At 39.7% G+C, this 20,943-nt stretch overlaps 1 protein-coding gene across 1 annotated transcript in view; it reads right to left on the bottom strand.

The window, feature by feature from the left end:
• CDC40 (cell division cycle 40) overlaps positions 1-20,943 on the bottom strand; it is a 66,347-nt gene that overhangs the window by 11,322 nt on the left and 34,082 nt on the right. Inside the window, exons 3-9 of the mRNA XM_066610618.1 lie at positions 19,061-19,190; positions 11,695-11,778; positions 9,736-9,875; positions 7,049-7,145; positions 5,405-5,544; positions 1,828-1,902; positions 840-885 (exon numbers count right to left, since the gene is read on the bottom strand). Of these exons, the coding sequence (XP_066466715.1) occupies positions 840-885; positions 1,828-1,902; positions 5,405-5,544; positions 7,049-7,145; positions 9,736-9,875; positions 11,695-11,778; positions 19,061-19,190 (712 nt within the window). The remainder of the gene's footprint in view (positions 1-839; positions 886-1,827; positions 1,903-5,404; positions 5,545-7,048; positions 7,146-9,735; positions 9,876-11,694; positions 11,779-19,060; positions 19,191-20,943) is intronic.

Here is a 20,943-nt window from a genome sequence, read left to right as displayed (position 1 = left end):
CCATGTTCTTTAAACATCCTTGGTTACAGGAAGAAAACTAGACTCTTCCCCCCTCCCCACAGCTTTTGTGAAAAGATGTTTCAACAGTAGTAATCCAGCTCTTAAGCAATATGATAAGACCTAACTATTTAAGTGGTTTAAGGGCTGGTAAGATCTTCAGAATACCCGTTCTCTCTAGCTTGGGGAACATTTTAACCTATTTTCAGATAAAGCAAAAAGTTTGAAGTAGGGTAAAGTTACCAAACATTACCTTAATAAACTTAAATGCTGCAGTAGGAGAACATTCCTGTACTGTGGCACAGATGTGGCACAACTACGCCACCCCATGCACCTTATTCAGGCAATAGAGCTATGGTTCCTTTCTCCTAGTCTTAGTTCTGTGACCATTTCATTTCAATTAAGAACTGTGAAATTATGCACTAGGGTAGTGAATTTGCCTTTAAAGCTTTACTCAATACAACTCAAAAAGTTAACATTGTTTAATGGATTGCTACCCAAAGATTTCCCTCAACAGGTGCTGCCAATAGTAGTTTAACTCAAACACTTCCTATTTATCTAATTTGGGTATGAACTTTGGACTTCCATAACACATTAAGAATTTGTTGTACAGCTTCCAAAGAAGTAGATAATTTATGCAAGCCAACTCAGATTTAAGATTGCATCTCATTGTTCTCCTTGGGATACTTGCTTAACTGTTTTATAAATCCAACTGAATTTCACTGACATACAGGATTTTCAGTTACTCCATTTCTAAATTAGGCATTCCCATGACATTTGAAGTAATGAAATTTTTTTCTAAATATTTGAAGTCATTTGAGTGTTTTTTTTTTAAATATTACCAATGAAAGTTCGTAAGCATCTTCGTTCACCATATACTTCCCAGAGCTGGGGAAAAAAATTGCAAGATGGTTAAAGTCAGAACAAGCACAACAGTGTCTAGTTTGTGCAGACAATTTGAAATTATCGTAAAAATAACCCATCTTCAAATGCAAGGTGATTAATTTTTCATATACTTTCCACATTTATCACAAAACTAACCAACTAACAAAGCATAAAGATACTGTAACTACCCTACCCCAAATGTTTGAACCCCATGCACAAAAATCAGCAGCTAAACATACAACATTTTTGGTTAAATCATTTCTGTTCAACATTGCATATACACAACAGGGATCAAATATGTACACCTGTGGGCTATGCAGAAATGGGTTAAGCAGAACTTTAAGAGTACCACATTCAAGTAAAGCCTGGTTCAAAAGCCTTCGCTTAGTGTTGATCTACAGGTGTGGTGGAGGAGCAGATGCACACCATTCTACCCCTCCATGCACATCAAAATATGGGGTGCATACTTAACGCAAAGGTCTGTATGCATTAACCCAATTTGGGCAATCTTCCCCCCTTTTTTAATATGTGAGAAGCACCATATAAATTGAGCAACTATGATAAAGGCCTCCACAAAAAGCACCCACCTTACACATTACTTTAAGCTGCATAATGGTATTTTACCTAAGCAGCCATTATTCTGCTTAATAAAGGGGGAGATTTATATTATTTAAAATTTATTAATTTTATTTACTTATTTAAAATAAAATTTATTTATTTAAAACATTTATACCCTGCCTTTCCAAAAGCTCAAGAAGGTTTACAATACTTGATAAAAAGATAAAAATGAACAAACAAGCTACAATTCTGATTTTATTCCAAGTCTTGGGTATTATCCTTGTCTTTTTAGCCCAACCAAAAAACCAACAGCAAATGCCCTTGTCTCAAAGTGCTATTGGGAGGCGCATATTCACATTTTGCGTTACACTTTTTAAAGCAACTCACCTTAATTTTACAGTCCATGGAGCAAGACAACAGCAAGTGTCCAGAAAGAGGAAACAGCCTGACAGCACTGACTCCCTTTAAACAAAAATATAACAATGAAATTGGACTGAATAATTACAATATTTCTCTTTTCCAACACACTTATATTGGGTTCAAAAGAATTTCATTAATGATTTCGTTAATATGGGTGGCTGCCAGGACAGCTAAAAATTAATCCTTAAGGTGTAGCAACAATGACTGAAACAAGAAGCAGCAATCCTGATTTGATTGTAGATGTAAGCAAGGGAACCAGAAGTTGCACTTGTGCCCGTCAATACTCTTACAAGGAAACACTCGGGAGGATTTGAAATGATGACATCATTATGTTTTTGTCAAAATCTTTTGAGATTGCATGCACTTACAAGCAGGATAGTACCAGGATACTTTGGGTGCAATCCTAACCCCTTATGTCAGTGCTTTGCAGCATTGACTTAAGGGCAATGCAGCTCTGAGATAAGGGAACAAACATTCCCTTACTTTGAGGTGGCCTCCGTGAGTGACACCCCAACAGCAAGGAAGCAGCGCACGTCCCATTGGCACCACTATGCCAGTGCTGGAAAGAACTGACCTAAGGGGTTAGAATTGCGCCCTTGTCTCATAAAGGATACTTTGTCTCTTTATCCCTATATAAAGGATATCACCAGGATATATTGTCCCAGAAATAACTTGGGAAGCATCAAGTCTCTTCTTCTACAATAAGACCTCCTTCCTTCAGAGCTGGCAACTCTGGGTACTACACAGGAATTTACCTACCAAGAAGTATTTCAAATCTAACTGACCAATGATATTGTGGGTTAGTTCCATCTTCAAATGCATTCAAGGCAAGCATTTCATATAAACACATGTTATAACTGATCCAATGGCTATCATAACAGCAGTCTGAGGAATATTATTGCTGGAGGAATCTGTATGGCATGACAGTTCATTACAGTCCAATTCTACAGCACCTCAGCACTGGTGCTCCAGCCCCAGAACTACTGAGTGTTGCAAACGTGCTATAAGGAAGTAAACAGTGCCAGTGGGGAGGCCTGCACCGCCCCATCGACACCACAGTGGGAGCCCCGGCCACTGATGGAGCAGAGGTAAGTGCCAAGTGGTGTGGAGAGGGTGGCAGGAAGGTGTGGGGGAGGTGTTCCTGGGTGAGGATAGGGCCTGAGAGGGGAGGGGGACTGGCGGAGGACTTCTCCATGTTGGGCTCAGAAGCCTAATATGGGGCTTCTCAAGTCTGTGGCAGCAATTTAGCTGCACAGACTTGAGAATCTCCATTGAGTGGGCTGGGGCTTTACTTGGGCACAGAATGCAGTGCTGAGCATTTACGCTGCTGCTCCTGTGTTGGATAGGATTGGGCTGTTAGGTAACTCTCAGAAATTCTGTGCGATACACTAAGAAAGTTCCAGAGAGATCACAAAAACATGTTTGTAATTCTAGACTGTGCAGCAAGTACTTTTGTGGCAAAATAAGAAAAATACCCTATGCGTTACCCATTTTTAACCACTGCACCATGGCACACCGGTGTGTTGCGAATGGTTTGCAGGTGTGCTGCAGGAGTTTTGGGGGGGGGGTGTCATTTATTAATAGGGCCACTGGGGGATGTGATTCCATATGATGCGTCTTGTCAGTTGTCAAAAAACGATGGTGCGCCTTGACAATTTTAGTACCTTGTCAGTGTGCCATGAAACAAAAAAGGTTGAAAAATACTGCGTTAGAGAAACACACTAGTCCCACAACTAGTTCAGTTTGTTAGAGCCCACAACAATGAACTGCTGCCAGCAGATAATATCTGGCAACTCAAGTGCTTGCGTGATGTGTTGGAACTTCTATAATCACACAGCCCAAATGCTCAAGAGGATCATTTCAACGTTTTTATAAAACAAGGGTCAATTTAATGGAAAAAGAATGATGGCTTGCATAGCCTGTGAAATGAAATATTTGCAGTTCCAAATACAGCATAAGGTTTTCACACATCGTTAAGAGACTAACACTGATGTGTGGCTAATAGCACCAGAAGATAACTTTAAATTACAGGTGAGAACTGGGATAATGCATAATCTGCTAATGCCTCCATTGTAGCAAAGTTTTGTAGCTGGCAAAGAAAAACTGCTAGTACAGGCATGCCCCTGTATCCGCAGGTGTTCTGTTCTGGAACTTCCCGTGGATACCTGAATCCTCAGATACAAAGGACACCTACCCCCTGCCTTCCGCTTCCCTTGCCCTCTAGAGAATTCTCTGAACCCAGCAAAGGCCACAGACTGAGCTTTACAATGAAAAAAGTCACTTTCAGTTTTTTCATAAAACTGGAAGTGATGTTTTTAATGCCTTAAAAAGCATTAGGAGGCTCAAGGAAGCCATCACATTATAGCCACATGCCTTGGCATTTATAAATCAGGCAGCAGCCTCTAAGGCCTTTAAAAATTTTGGGAACCACTGTACTAAGGAGTTTATTTTTGTTTTCCCTTTTTAGTCCAAATCTAGTTTACCAACTTCACCAGCTCAACCCAGGACATGGAGAAGGCTTTGAGGGCTTTGTTCTTGAATAGCATCCCAGCTCCATCTGCAGGGCTACTCATTATTGCATCCACTTGATCCAGCTGTTGTTGTGTCCCCATCCAGCTGAGTTCAGGCATCTTCCATCCGCCTGCTTGTACTTTCACTACACCATTTCTCTCCCCAACTTCTCCTTAATCCTTTCCCTTTCAGACTTTTAATAAGTAAATTTGTTACATTTTTACTCTTGCCTACCTAGTCCATGTTCACAGGTAATTCAGTGTGTTGTCATGTCACTGATCACTTACAAATGGTACTGTGCTTTTGATTTCTAATACAAAACTGGTGTTCAGTGCTCCCCTGGTTAAGGTCCCCCCCCCCCGATAACCTCCCTCTGCCTGGTCTCAATAGCCTGGGATGGTTGCAGTGAATACGAACTATAAACGTTCTGCCCCTTTCAGTTGCTGATTCAGTAAAGAGAAAGTGGTAAGCAGGAAGCGGTGCAAACACACTAGCTGCTAAGTGCAACTCGCCTCATTCAGCCTGCTGTCTCCAAGTAGCTTCCCTGACAACATACACTGCCCTTCTCAACTGGGTCCAACAGACCATGGCCTGTGGTTTTAAGAACAACTTACACAGAATGGTGTACAGAAGTAATACAAGGATAGGTTAGAATTTGAAGCAGAACTTATTTCCTTTAGGAATGTAAGGAAACTCAGTCTAGGAAGGCATTAAAGGACAACACTGGAAAAGTAGCTACAGAACAAAATATCTTGCACTATTATTAGTACTAGCACCACACATTTTCTAGCAATCATCTGTTAGAATGAAATGTTATTTCATATGCAGGCCTTTGCATTTCCATCTGTATTATGCCAGTCATTAACTAAATTAATACCATTTGGCAATGCAATGATACAACATGGGCAAAACACATGCATATGCTTTTAAAAGCTCTGGAAAAGCTACAGCTGTTCGTTTTAATAAAATAACGGACCAATATGCATGTATCACATGAATAACAGGAAAAATATAATTTTTATCTATTACTTGCCTTTGTATGTCCAGACCATACATGAATCTGTTTCTTAGGAAGATAACATTTTTCAGGGGCTACTGATGAACGCAAATTAACTCCAACATCTTGAGGACAATGAAGATAGGACCTCCCTTGATAGTCATACATCTCTTTGACTAAGAAGCCATGTGAAAACAGAAAATGCAACAAATAGTTAAAGATATTTAACTATTAACAGTTAGTCTTTCTTAAGTATTTAATAAAACACTTCAGTGTCAAGACAGTTGTGAATAAAATGTATAATATAGCTACAAGTGTTTATTTCTGGTGAGTAAGACAGGATTACAGCCTAATTCTTACTGAACACAGTGGGCAAACTACTGAAGAAAATAACACCATTTTCAATCACCTCTCTATAGCTATATCTTATATAGCATGGGGAACACATTTCCCAAAAGTCAAGTGCTGAATGAGCACTTTTAGAGACATCAAACGAATAAGCAAGAAAAATGCGCTGGTTGGCCCAGAATGAACTGGCCTCATTTGTTAGAATGGCTGTCAACGACTCAGAGAAAAAGAGAACAGTAATAAATCAGAGCTAAAGGAAGCCATGTTATCAAAGGTAGGACTGTATTCACCACACAGATCAAGAACTACCTAATCTACTTTCCAGACACACAAATTCATCTTATGAACCAAGTATTAAATTCCGGCTGGATTCTTTATTGCAATGAAGATGGTTATAATTAAAACATTTCCATAGGCTAAAAGCTGCTCTTCCTTATACACAGGGCTGTGCATTCTTCATGCTTAAAATCAATTCTGTGTCAAGAAATATCAGATCTGACACTTGATTCTGACTGCAATATTTACGTTCTCATTTCATTTAAAGGTTGCAATTCAGAGAGCTTCTTTGCAAATGTTGGGGCATCATTGGGAAGGGAAAACATTGCATAGCGGAAAATACAAAACACATTAACAAGCCGACTACAGTCAATTCCAAGTTGGTTTGCAATGACATTGCATTCTGGGGGGGAAATGAAGAAGAATAAAGCCTCCTCACATGTGAAAGTCTAAGGCCAATGACAAACTGAGGTGGCAGATGGAAGATAGGGAGGAGGCATGAGGTAAAAGAACAAATAATTTAGAAGTGGGGAACAGTGAGGACTCTTCTGCCCCATTTACTATGAATTGTACATATTGAAATCAGCGCTGAACTTGTAAGATTACAATTGCTTTCAGCTGAAAATGAGGTAAGTACACAGAAGACCTAGAAGTGGGCAAAAAAGTAAAAACCCAAGAGATTTACTTTTAGGGTAGAAATGAAGCCAAACAAGGTTGCCAAATTAAAATACAAGCAACTGACATTTAAGATGAATTTACAAGCAAATGACATTTCCACAGTGTTCCCAACAACACAAACTCTCTCTCTACAATCCAAATTTAACCACATCTTGAAATTCTGTCCTGTGTTACCAGAAACAACAAAAACCAGGCTGTTTCTAAGCTTCTTCCCTTTTGGACCCCCTGTGGCTCTGGCATCATGTTTCCATTTAGAGATTCTATTTCTTCTGTGTGGAATGCTGGCACAGTAAATAAGCCACAATACCCAGCATTACCCTGGATGATCAAATGTTTGAACACAAATCAAGAAAATGGATTGCTGAATATAGCACTTACCATGCAAAATGGTCTTTTCTTCTCCAGGTTTATCATCTTCATGCTTGCCCTTCTTTTGCCTCTTTGCTGTTATTTCATCCAGTTCCCTCTGCTCCTCCTAAGACCACCAAATTCAAAGAATCACTATGCTTGTTACTATAGAAAAATCTGGAATAGTGTATTTTCACTTACTACAATAGTGGTTTGACCTCTTTAGAAAAGGTACCTCAAAAAAGAATAGAAATATAAAATAGAAATAGTTAAATAGAAAATCTCAGAAAGCCATTAAGGCAGGAAAAAGATTTTCACAGAATTCTATACAACCCATGTCTAAGGTTGGTTAAATCCGTTTTCATATAAAATTTTGGCAATTAAGTTATTAACAGTTTAAATGGTTCTGTCCCACAGAACAAATTATTGGGCTAACAACAGAGATAATTCTGAACTTTTAGTTGAAAAGCGGTATATAAAAACTGTTGTATTATTATTATTAAGAACAACAAAAACAACAACAACTGGTTGTTGGTTCATTCTCCAAGACTAACAGCTGAAATCAATTCCCTGCCACTCCACAGCATGCAGCTGTGCCCCAATGGAGTGCAGTGGAGCAATCAGTCAGTCAGTAAGAAGTACCAGTAAGTTAAAAAAAAAGTTCACATATCTCCTGGTAAGCTGCCTGATCATCTATGGGTCTCCTCAGATCCACACCTGATCCTTTACTGATACAAATCCATTGAGTGGATAAGGGTGGAATAGGCTGGAAAATTGGGATAGGATCCAGCGTGAGCTTTTGCCACCAAGATCCACCCTCTCCAGCCTGCTCCCTGCTCCAAGCTACCCACATACTCCCCTGGCGCCACCTTCCCAGCTCCAGTGTGGCCTGGGTGGGCCATTGGTGCATGCCAGGAGCCACCAGCTGTTTCTGTTCGTGGCTCTTTTAGACATGGCAGTGGAGCACCATTTATGATAGTAGAACACAAGTTCCACTGTCATAAATGGCAGATAGGATTGAACCGTAATACTCTGTTTCAACTAGCAATAGATGTTAGCAGTGGGCTATGAACAAATATACGCAACCAAAGAAATCTTGTGGCAATTGCCTCTGCACAATTTGGGGGAATTTCCCCTTTGTATTTCAGCCCCTTGCCGCACCTCACATTGTTACCAAAGATCCTCCCACTTCCAGAACTCACTTTTCAGTGGGCTCAGGGAGCATTCCTTGGGAGGATGAGTCAGAGAAAATGAGGACTGCACATGATGCTGCACTACTGAGGAGTGAACCCTTTTGCTTCCAGTAAATGATAATTATTGCTGTCTCAGAAGACTTCCATCATGCAACATCATAATGGTGGAGAAGGCTTAGAAGAAGATACTACACTATTTGTTGCTAATTATGTCCTACATATACGGACATATATGCGACCAAACTAAATCTGGACCAGTCATTGCATGGAAAGAACCAGCAGGTGCCTCAAAAACAGACTGAGGATTGAAAACAGATTTTAAAACTTGGTAAATTTTTGTTTACCAATACAGTGGTACCTCGCATAACGAATGCCTCGCGCTCCAAAAAACTCGCAGAACGAAAGCGTTTTGCGAAGTTTGGTAACTCGCACAACGAATTTTTATGACCCCTGCTTCGCAAGACGATTTTTTTTTTTTTTTGGTTTGTTTTAAGGGGGGGATCTTCATGTCAGTTTATGATCCCGTTCACCCTAGTAAGGGGGGATCTTCATGTCAGTTTATGATCCCGTTCACCCTAGTAAGGGGAGGATCTTCATGCCAGTTTATGTAAGTAAGTCCCATTGTGCTTGCTCCCAGGAAAGTGTGCACAGGATTACAGCCTTCAAAATCCCCACTCAGCATCCCCCCGTTTTTGAAATTCTCTGTACAGTATGTATGCCTTTAAAGAGCACTTAATAAACACTTTGTAAACCAAATGTGACTTTGTTCTGACTTTTCTTGCCCATAGGAACGCATTAATTAAATTTCAATGCATTCCTATGGGAAAATGCGCTTCGCAAAATGAAAAACTCGCATAACGAAAGAACTCGCGGAACGAATTAATTTTGTTATGTGAGGCACCACTGTAATAGATTTAGTTCCGTTGGTAAGACTTCCACTTTTGCTTTTTTTCTTATTATTATTGTGAGCCCTTTTGGGACAGGGAGCCAGTAGTTATTCTATTTTTCTCTGTAAACCGCTTTGTGAACTTTTTGTTAAAAAGCGATATATAAATACTGTTAATAATAATACTGTTAATAAGAGAGTCAAAAGTTTGTATCAGACCATGCTGTCAATTGTTTCTGTAATCACTGATGTCTTGCTGATTTTCACAAGTCTGCCATTGCTGAGGTTTCACTTTTTAAAAAATGTACTATATTTTGTCAGGGTCTTTGTTTTAAACAAGCAAATAGTACTAATGTGAATTCTGACAGTGCAACTTTTCAAGAAGCTGCTACTCCAGTTTCTTGGACACCACAAATGTTCCTACAGAGTAGCTCCCGCCCAGCAACATTCAATACAGCACAAGGGGTTATAGCCGAAAAGGAAAAACATCAAGCTCTTTTTGCGTGTTTAGAAGCATATTGTGCAAACTTAAAAGTCTTTGGCATCCAGCAAACACAGCATATTGTTACTACTATTGCTATATTTCTCTCTCTCTCTCTCTCTCTCTATATATATATATATAAACAAAGACTGCTAACTTCTGAAGGTTTTGCAACATCCTTTTCATCAATATACTTTGCCCACGGTCCCAAGAAGCCATCAATATTAGATGCATCATTCTCTTTAAACTTCTTCCTTTTTTCTGTTTTCTTCTGTCCTGTTTCAAACACAGTTAGACCTGTGGACAGAAGCCTATAGATTAGTAGGTAATATTTAACTTTAAAAATATCAACATTTTCTTATTTTAAAAGCAGCCAAAAGTGAAACAAAACAAAAAACCCCAGAACTTTTGAATGCTGATTTACGTAATTTATTAGGGTAACCCATATCATCATCATCAATGAAATTAATGTCTCAGAGCCTGCATGCATGAAAAGATGTTCACCTTCCTCCTCCTGAGCCTCTTCAACTGTCCCATTCTACTAAAAACCCAAAGACACAGAAAATTTTTTGCCTTGAACAAACACCCCCAAAATGCCCCATTCAGTAAGAAATAACATCTCTGTGAAGAGTGAATGGTAGATGTGAAAATCACAATCCAGCAGACCACTCAACTTCCTCTACTCTCTGTTTAATTGCACAGATTACCTGAGACATCAACCTGTGCTCTTCCTTGGCACTGTCCAATAAAAAACACACTACTACTAGAGCATAGTAAAGCACTACTTGATCCTCTAGAAAGGCGGTTTTCAACCGCTGTTGAAACATTTGTGTGCTGCAGGACCAGAGAAGACAGGCAGCAGCCAAACGCCCACTTTGAGCCTCACATGGCAGAAAGCACAAGCAAGGGAGCAGACAGCAAAGGGGCTGGTCATGGCTGCTGCTGTGCACAACTAAGGCTGCAATCTTATCCTCAATTACCTGGGAGTAAGTCCCATTGACTATTATGGGGCTTACTTCTGAGTAGACATGCATATGGTTGGGCACTAAGGCGGTTGTTGCCTGCCTGCATGCATGCTGATTGGGTAGCGAGAGAAGCCTGGAGGAGTCAGGAGGTGGGAGCTGGGGAGTGAGTGAGGAGGGAGCCAGAAGTGGGCAACCAGGTACGTAGTGAGCGAATCTGCTAAGGACACCAAACTAAGGACTGGCTAGTTGAAAAGGGTCCTTGAAAGTCTCTTTTCCTTACCACAGTTTGCCTGCAACTCCCCAAAGCGACCCTCCCTGTGTTGCCTTCACCAACATGGCACTTTTTTGCCTTTTCGAGTAAGGGAGTTGGGCCACAATTCTATCCACACTCACCTGGGAGTAAGCTCCACTGACTATAATGGGGCTTACTTCTGAGCACACATGCAGAGGATTGGGCTTTTGGTTGCACTTTTTTTTCCTCAAATACAGGAGCAGGCAATTGGCACTTCTCTCTCCTCTACTCCCCACTCCACTCCCTTCCACAAGCATATCCCCCCCCCAAATCTCACAATCACAGTTAATACCTCTCTTACTGTCCCTCCCCTCAATCGTCCGCACCTTCCAAAGGTGGGGAATCACTTGCCTCACATTCTCTCTCTCTCTCTCTTCCCCACCCCCAGTTTAATTCTGCACTTGCTTCAATCATGTTTCCTCACTGCCCCTCACCCCACATTTCTCCTCTATGTGATCAATCTGCCCTCTCTTTGCCAACACCTTCTGGCATAACACTTTGATAATGATTTGATCACCCTGCTTCAAAACATTTTTCCTCCTTTCCAGAATCACAGATACTTTCCTTTCCAAGCTTCTTGTGAGTTTTTGTCATGTAATGATTTAATTGTATTAATTATGTTAATTAAAAATTAATTGTAATGTACTAATTTAATGTAAGTAAAAAGACTGGTAGTGTGCCTTGACAATTTTCGTGCCTTGTCAGTGTGCCGTGAGCTGAAAAGGGTAGAAAATGTCTGCTCTAGAAAGATGCATAAAACATAGTTCAATATGAAATTTAGCATTTTTTCTCAATGCACAGAGTAAGAACTTTCATTTAAGAGCACAGATTATAATTAAAACATTCTGATCTTCTTTACCTTGATTCTTTTCAGCTTCTTCAACAGACCCAATGTATTTCGTAGAAACCTCATAATTATCTATTGAGGGATCCAATGCATATCCTGGAGTATAAATCCAAATGATTTAAGATTATTATTCCATAGGAAAATATTTTCACTGACATACAACTCTTGATTGATAAGTTATAAAAATCTAGTATTTTAACATCACAAGCTTTACTATCCAGTTAAACTATTGCTTGAAATTCACAATAGGAAAGAAGTAATGCCAGTCTGTGAAATACATTATTGTTTATGATGGCTCTTACAACATCTTTCTGGATTAACGCACCTGCAATGTATTGGACATTTAAACAAATTTATATTTAGATGACAGTTGAAAAGATGCTTCTCTACCTCTGTTCTGCATTCCTTGCTTATAAGGTGATCTGGGATCTCAAAGATATTTCCATGGTGGTCTGGAGGAGGAGCCAACAGTGGATGAACAGAGATGTCTCCAGGGGCTCCTCGAGTCCCCAAAACTGCAGGTCTGATCTGAAGATCTTTATCAGGAGAGATACCAGGTACCAGAGACTTTGAAAGCCCGACCTGGGGGGGGGGGCTTTCTTCTCAGAAACCTAATCGTCAGGGACAGTTTTGGGGGAGGTGCAGTGTCTGTAATCAAGCTGCTGGCTCCGTGCTAAGACACCATATGGAAGAAAAAGCATGAAGCGTAAAGTTTAAGTTGAAAATTTAAGTATGTGTTAATATTGTCCCTGGCTTTGATTGACTGATTTGGCTAAAAGCCCTGGATACACTGAAGGCGTTAATGAGAAACTTTTTAAGGATGCTGAAAGTGCTCTTTATCTTAGTAGTGGAATAAATAGGTCGTGGACTATAATTATAAAAATAATTTGGTGTGCGGACTAAAATCCAAAATTACTTGTGGACATAATTTTTTTTTCACATTGTGAACAATTGTGAACTGCTGTCTTTTGAGTTGGTCCTTGCAGATTCAAGCCAGTTTAAAGACTCTCCCTCAACAGATAGATGTGTGCACGGAGCAATTGGAAGATGAGAAAAAAACAGAAGATAAACAGAAGGAGAAAGCAGAAAAGATGATGGTGAGGGATGAAATCATCATCAGAAGAGTGGATACAGAAATGAGAAGAGCGGAAAATCAACAGGATCTAGAGGGGACGCTGATGGAGACTGAAATAGAGAAGATGGACAGAGTAACATGGGTGCACAAAATTTGTTGGAACAAGAAGAAGAAAACATATCCCAGTTAATTGGAAGAATGAACATACCTTATACAAGAAAGTGTGGGCTTATTGGATTCTGCTATGGAGATAAATTATTAAAGATATTACAGGAGAAAAAATGGAAAGAAAGAAAAAGAAACCTGAGGGTTAACCTAAGGGTTAAAGAAAATTGGAGGATTTTATTTAGTTAATAACTGGTAAGTAAATTAAGTAATTTAGTAATTAAGTAAATTAAGTAATAATTTACTTAAAAATAAATATACACAAAATTGATATATATTAATTAGAAAAAATAGCGGGAAATGTTAGCGTGTGGGTGAATTGTTTTATAGGTGGTTACTATGTTAAAGAAAAAAATGTAATCAGATTGGAGAATTAGATTGGAGAATGGTAAAGAACATATTCTAGGAAATTGTTGGTTTTATTATAATTTGGAAATTAGATTATTATTATTTGATATTAATGAGTAATTGAACTAGTTGAGATGATAAAAAGTGAATATTTAGAAAAGATATTATGGGGAATTAGGAAAAATCTATTATATTTGATATAAGAAATATATAAATGAGTAGAAGAGTTAGAAGTAGGTGGAAGAATTGTTTTATATGTTGTTATATTCTGGTAATTAGATTATTTTGTTTTAATATTAATGAGTAATTGAAGTAAGTTTATGTTTGATAGAAAGTGAAAATTTAGAAAATATAGTACAGGGCATTAGGGAAAATTTAGTATATATTATATAAATAAATGGATAAACTAATAAGAGGCAGAAGTAGATGAGTAGTAGATTAGCTGATATAGTATGATTAATGAGTAATGGTATATGGTATTTAGCACTCCTAAATGTATGTTATATATTTGTATGTCTGTGTGTGTTAATTCAAAATAAATAAATAAAAAAGATATCCCCATGGTGACTGAATGGTTGGAAGAAAATTATGAGCATTGTTAAGTATTTAATGGTAGTGTTAAAACCAAAAGGAATAATGCACTGTCTTAAAAACTACAGAAGTCACAACAACCTAAATCACTCCTTCTTACCCAGGGCTGGTGCAGAGACAACAGTGGATATAATTGAATGATCAGGCCACTTGATCTCATGCTCCCTTCTTCCCTTACCCCAGTGGTTCCCAGACTCACTGAGGGATGTCCTTGGTGGCCTCCTCTTCCTGGCTCTCCTGGACGCGGCCATCTTCTGGCTCTCCTGGATGCTGCCATCTTCCGGTTTCTCCAGGCTGCCGTAATCCAAGATGGTGGCACTCAGGAGAGCAGGGAAGAAGAGGTCACCATGAAAGAAGGGCAGCTTGACCATGGTAAGTTTGGGAAACACTGCCTTACCCCAGTCCTATGCAATAAATTAAGAGAAGTTTATTCCTAAGTAAGTATTCATAGGACTGCAACCTGAGTTTAATAATTTCCATAAAACATGTTGGTTACCCACACCTTATTTATGGGAAATTATAGAAAAGACTGCAGTCAGGTGGATACACAAATCAATAGCTATGTAATGAATTATGAACCTCACTATGCTAATTCAGTCAATGATATAAGGCAGGCCAATATCTTCCTCCATCTTCCGAAGCAACAGATATTATGATGGGGCGAGCCAGACACTGAAAGTTATAAAAACTATACATGTCTAGATGCTAGTATGACAACCACTAGTATGACTAGTATGTCTAGATGCTAGTATGACAACCACTAACCACAGACCATCAGTTAGAGGAGACAGTCTCACTTTGTTAAAATTGATGGTTGTTGAAAGCAGTGTTCCCAGTCTGATTCTTAAGCTGAAAGCAGCAGACTGTTCTTGAAATTGCTACCACCAAGGAAAAATAATGATTCCTTGTTCATATACACTGGCATTGCACACTCCAAGCTTACAGTACTCTGATTAGAAGCAACAGAGAAGATAAACAACCTTATTGACTTTTAAGTCAAAAGTCAGGATACAAATATAGCAGCATAGTACGTTGCCATCTTAACACACCTACTGTGAGTAATGGTTTTAGGAGTGCAATCTGCTACTCAGCTGCCTGCCTGAGAAAAATAGGTACTGCCCCCACACAAGTAAATGAGCAGTAGCACTCTCTCAGTCAACTCTTCTCTCTAGAAACCAGCAGTCAGGCAGAAATTTTCAGGGCTGATCATTGCAAATGTCATAGGATTATTTTGACTTTATAGTACTGATGCAAATTTTACACAAGTAAGCTGAGCATTATGGAACCTAGTTTTACACTGACGTCTATGCATGGTGTAATCGAGCCAATAGTCCAGGGGACTCGACTTCGCAGTTTCTCCTTAAATAAGGCAGAAATGCCAATTTGGATGTATGTCAGAATCAATACAGCAGCTTATTTGTCCTCTCACTATATTGATGCTGTCTCTGGGACTCTATTTGTTTAGCTGTTGCTCCCGCAAAATAAGCAATCATGAATGGAGCCACTGGGTGAGATTTAATCTTCAGTGGGAGCCGTGTTTTCTATAGCCAAGCTGTATTTTATTCGGAGTCATTCCCTTGCAAAAAGGGCTTTGAACAATTCCTACTTTATACTAAGATTGTGAAAGAGATTCCTATCTTTGACAGAGGCTTCCAAATGCAGCTGTAAGGAAAAACCTGCTGTTTAAGACAGTCCTCTTTTTATGTGATCTGGTCCAACTTAAAGTGCTCTACCTAATTTCCCTCCATTCCATTACATATAAACAGATCTATATAAATAAGAAAAGCTGTGCTTCACCTACCACAGCCATTAAAATGCCACCTGAATAAAATTTAAAGTTAAGCACTGTTCAAATATAACCTCTTCAAAAGATGTGCACACATTGTGGGGCTGAACTTTGTGGAGGGAACCTCCACAGCAAGAGAACTGCCTTAGCTATAGACACTGCTTAGCAAAAGACACTAAGCTAAGAGGTCCCCTTTCCTCTTTCCTGATCTGACCTAATACACAGGAAAAGTGATGTGGTCAACATATGCATGCGAGCTGCTAATAAACAGAATTCATGTCAGTGACATCCACTTTATACAGTATCATCATTTGAGCTGTGCAAGTCATGTGCAGCAGCACTGGCCAACTTAAAGGGTGAAAAATGAGAGCTGAATACTTCCTTGCTAAAACAGCTCCACAGAGATGGCCTATTCAAGCAAAAGTCGAGTCCAGGATAGAACAAATCCGCTGCCAGCATGACATTGCCATCTAGTTAGCAAGATCTCGGCTTACAGGTGGTGGAGGAATGCGTTGTTGTTGGAGATACGATGAAATCTAAAGCACTGACCTGTTTCCATAGTCTCACTAACAACAACTGTCCCAATAACCTGTGACAAAAGACCCGACCAAATAACAAATATTGTTTACTCTTCTAAACAGAAAGCATTTCAATAGTAGCTCTGGCCCAGCAGGAACAGCAACAGGATACAATCATCCTTCATCCGGTTTAGAATGAGACACTTATCTGAGTGAACGATTTCAAGCATCCTATCATGCAGTCTCTGGGCTGAGAAATAGTACACGTAATCTAGTACAGAATAATCAACAATGGAAGAGTCAGAAAAAGAGGGAGACTATTTGCGTTAGGTAGCTTTTTCTGAATGTAACCTATGATGTTCTCTGTTAGAATTGGAATTATAACCAGATACTAGTACTGTAACAGCGCTCCACAAAAATGGAGATGAAATATAGTCTAGGCCATGGATGAACTAAATTTATTACTTCCTGCTGCCAACCTGCTAGTTGATTTTATTAGTCTGATGTCATTTAGTGACTTTGGGCACAATCCTAACCAACTTTCCAGCACTGGCATAGCTGTGCCAGGAGGGCATGTGCTGCATCCTGCAGTTGGGAGGCAGTCACAGAGGCCTCCTCAAGGTAAGGCAATGTTTGTTCTCTTACCTCGGAGTTGCATTGCCCTTATGTCAGTGCAGGAAAGTTGGATTGCAGCCTTTGTCTTACATTAGCAACAGTTTATGCATAAAGCACATTCCTGTGCAGAGTAGCTTGCATTCTTGGACACAGACAGTCAAGCTGGGTTCAGAAACCTCCAACCTAGTATTTGGAAAATTCTTTTATTGTGGGTCTCAGGGTGAAAGTTTCCCCTCATTTTTTGTTTGAAGTATTGAGATGCAACGTGAAAACAAAGCATTTTTCTCTGTCTTACACTGAAGAACATGAAAGTCTACAAAAACATATGGCTGTTAGGGCAATAATTCTTTCAAGGGATAGATGGTTGTTCAAATTGGAATAAGCAGACAGTGGAAGATACACAAATTCTACAAACTGCTATCCATTTCTTTATTTCCACTTCCTTAGAGAACTTTTTCTATCTTTGTGCCTGAGTGAATGCTAGAAATCAGCAGATTCCAATGATTCCTATTTGCAGAATTTGTTTCCCCCAAACATAGTTTTCCCTGACCGGAAATATGTTGAGATTACTATCTGTCTTCAGCTGTTTTCTGAGATACCTTTCTACAGCTGTTTGGCTCCTCTTGTTATGATAATTTCTACCAATATGATTGCTTAAGCAGCAGCACAGTGCTCACAGAATGAACAGGGTCCATCTTAGGGAGCTTTGGCCAACTGGACTGAATCAGGGCCAACGACTGTGCTGGGCTAACGACTGTAGCTGACACTCTGCCATGGAATCTTCCATGCCGAGGCACTGCAAGGAGAGTGCAATGAGTGTAGCTTTGCTGCTAGGTGGCCCTCCCAATCACCCTTGGATCGATTGGCCCAAAACTGGGCACCCAGAAGCAGGTGGCGAGGATGTCATCACGTCACTGCCATCTATTTCTGTGTGTCACTCATTGTGCGGGATGCAGTCAGCCCCAGGTTCACATCTGCTGCTCATCCCAATGAGTAGGGGGGACCCATGGGGGCTCCATAGCTCCTAAGGCCAGTCCTGGGAATGAATACAAGCAAACGTTCTAGATTTCAACCATTTCCTTGCCCTTCCCAGAACAAGAGTTCTTGCCTTTGCTAGCTCTATTATACTAGCTGTACTCTTATAAATAAACTTTACAGTTTTAGAAAGTACTTATGAATGTGGGGGATGAAATCATAATAAAGAGGTAAGAAAGGTGGTAGAAGTATAGCACTGTTTATGCTACCACTGCTACTTTAATTTAACCACTACCACCACTATTTTAATTTGCACTACTCCATTTTTACCAGGGGATCAGCACCATTAAGTCAGACTGTAGGTCTAGCTAACCAAGCAGTCCTCAAGGAACCAATTTGACAAAAGCAACTGTGTCGATAATTCTGAACCTTTTCTGAAGAGAAATAGGTAGAAAGAATGACTTATAAATGTAATGTGCCATTTATTTATTGCAAGAAAATATGGGACAGCTACAACACAAGACTCAGCATAACATATGTGGTGGAGCAAGAGTAGTTCATTTTCAATGGAACTGAGAACCCAGTTGTTTTCAAGTTATCCTAAATATTCAGTGGAAAGCAATATCACAGAGGACAGCTACAATATTACAAAGATGATTCACATACATCTAGGGTTGATCAATTTCTGTCTTCTCCATGAGATCTCAACAGTTGCTTTAAGCTGTAACATACACCTAGCACATTGAGATACATGCTTCAGATCTCTTGTATAGCTGCTTACAATTGCTAGCAATTTTGCATGCGATATAGTTTGCTGTCACCTCACAGAGTTCATGTAATTAAAATTCACATTTCATAACCTTCGGCAAGTAAAAGAGCGACCACAGGATACAAATGGAGACATGATAATTTAAAATTGTGTTTTAAGAATTGTTTCTTCTTCTCATTTTAGTGGTACATAGTTATGACATGTGCAGCCTTTAAATCTTGTAACTGAAAAACAAGAGCTCCAAGCTGCAATTGGCTGTGCACTGACCCATGCATGAAGACTCATAGCCGTGAACAGGACACAATATGTGAATTTTGTACACCTTTTGTCATCTTCTGAAGACATCTTGTAGCTAACTTGTAGGAGCATCTGTGCTCTCAGCTAACATGGGAACACATTTAAAAGCCTTGTTTTTGTAAAGGTAAGGGCTAGGAAAAAGTGAAAAATTGGCAACTATATCAAGAATATGTTAACCATGGACAAAGACTGCTAGCTCAAGATAGTCAATGAGTTAGATGAAGTAATGCATTACTTACCATAGGTCGCAAATGTTCTTCTCTGTTGCTCAAACATGAAATCGTTGATGTGTGCTGGTTCTGTATATCCAGAAAGCATATTTCTAGGCGCAGCCATCTGCTGAGTCCTAAATGGATTCACTGGTCCAAACTGCATTAAAATACAATAAATGGCAAGGGTATTTACTAGGTAGCACCAAAAAAATGTAACTGGGGAAAAAACTGGCCTAGTTCACATGTAAAGTTTTCTGATCTCTTAAATACGGTTTAGAAATTGGCAACAGTCCATGGATCCTTTGGATCTTCCTGCCTATTCCCTGCTTAGCATTAACCATGGTATAAGATTAAACCATCACTATGGTTAACCTTGGTTAAAGCTAACTAAATGTTAGTGTTAACCCCAACGGAGACACAATGCTACGCCATGGTTAATGTGAAAATTGACAAGAAGGCAGTTTGGGTGAGAGAGGAAAAGTTAAGGCAGCATGCAAGTCTAAATGTTCCCGATCAGAAACTGGGAAATATTACATCTGCATTAGGCTTCAACATATTAAGTAAAGATCTGTTGCTGTTGCATAGTTTTAAGTTACAAGATATTTCCATGGCAGAATCAATCTATAATGTTCTAATAAAACGGCATAAAATTTGAAGTGAGACATAGTACAGGACTCCATGTGCCAAGGTACCAAGCAGGTGAAAGGACTACATTCCTCATGGATTAATTACTATCATTACAGGTGGGGCATCTGTAACTGCAGTGTATCTGTGCATGTGACTCAATGCAGGTCCCCTGGACCTGCACTGAGCCAGTCTTGGTCCCACCTGAGCCCTCCAGAGGCAAATGGAGTTGTGCTCCAGTTGCCTCCATAGGGCTTTCTGAAGCCCAAAGAGGTAGAGTGCATCAGACCAATGCCTCTGCAGGCTTCAGAATGGCCATTTCAGGCTGAAAAACCCCGTTTCCCTAAGGAAACCAAAATTAAGTTTTTTGGCTTGATTCAGCTGTTCCAAAGCCTCCAGAGGCAGCAGGCAGATGTACACTGCTCAGTGGACTTCAGAAAACCACCCAGAGGCAAATGGAGCACAGCTCTGGTCGCCTCCAGAGGGCTTATGGGGCCATAAATCACGGACTTGATTATCTTCAATTTTTGATATCCGTGAGAGATCTGAGAACGGATCCCTTGTGGATACCGAGGCCCCACCTGTAACATTCATATGTAACATTTTATGCCAAAGAATAACTAAAACATGGTTGGATCCACACTTTTAGCAGCTCTACCACTGAAAGTTCACTTCATTACCAGAGGGAGCGTTCCACTCAAGCAAGGAGTCTTGCTCATACAAAAGCCCCTTGGGAGAGTAGAATGCCCCTTCTGGTCATGGAAGGGGCTTCTAACAGCAGAGCTCTGTGGATGCAATACAGTAATGTTATGACAGAACCGACTACCTTAGTGAGATTTTATTCACACATGGTTTGCTCCTCCAAACTCTCCAGAGACATTAGAAACAACCTTGCAGTTCTAGTTAGTTAAGTATTTTTTACTCTCTCATGCTTTCAACACAAAATGAAGCTTCACATAAAGTATTTCTAGACGTAAGTTGTGACTTGTATAACTTTTTTTTAAACACACACACACACACACACACACACACACACACACACACACACACACACACACTTACTTTACAATTAACATAAACTTGCATCAGATTAGTTTTGGCCAGAAGAATGCAGATCATTATTACTGATTGGCTATACTTAGAAAACTGCCTCGAGCTTACAGAAAATAACTCTAGCTTTGGACAGCCACAGTTTCAGGATTTTGACAGCTGCATGTATTAAAGTTAACTATATAACATTTTTATATCAGTTGCTTATTCCCTTACCCTGAGGAATACCAGTTTCA

This window comes from Tiliqua scincoides, chromosome 1 (genome assembly GCF_035046505.1).
Source record: "Tiliqua scincoides isolate rTilSci1 chromosome 1, rTilSci1.hap2, whole genome shotgun sequence".
NCBI lineage: Eukaryota > Metazoa > Chordata > Lepidosauria > Squamata > Scincidae > Tiliqua > Tiliqua scincoides.
This window is presented reverse-complemented; position numbering and strand designations above follow the sequence as displayed.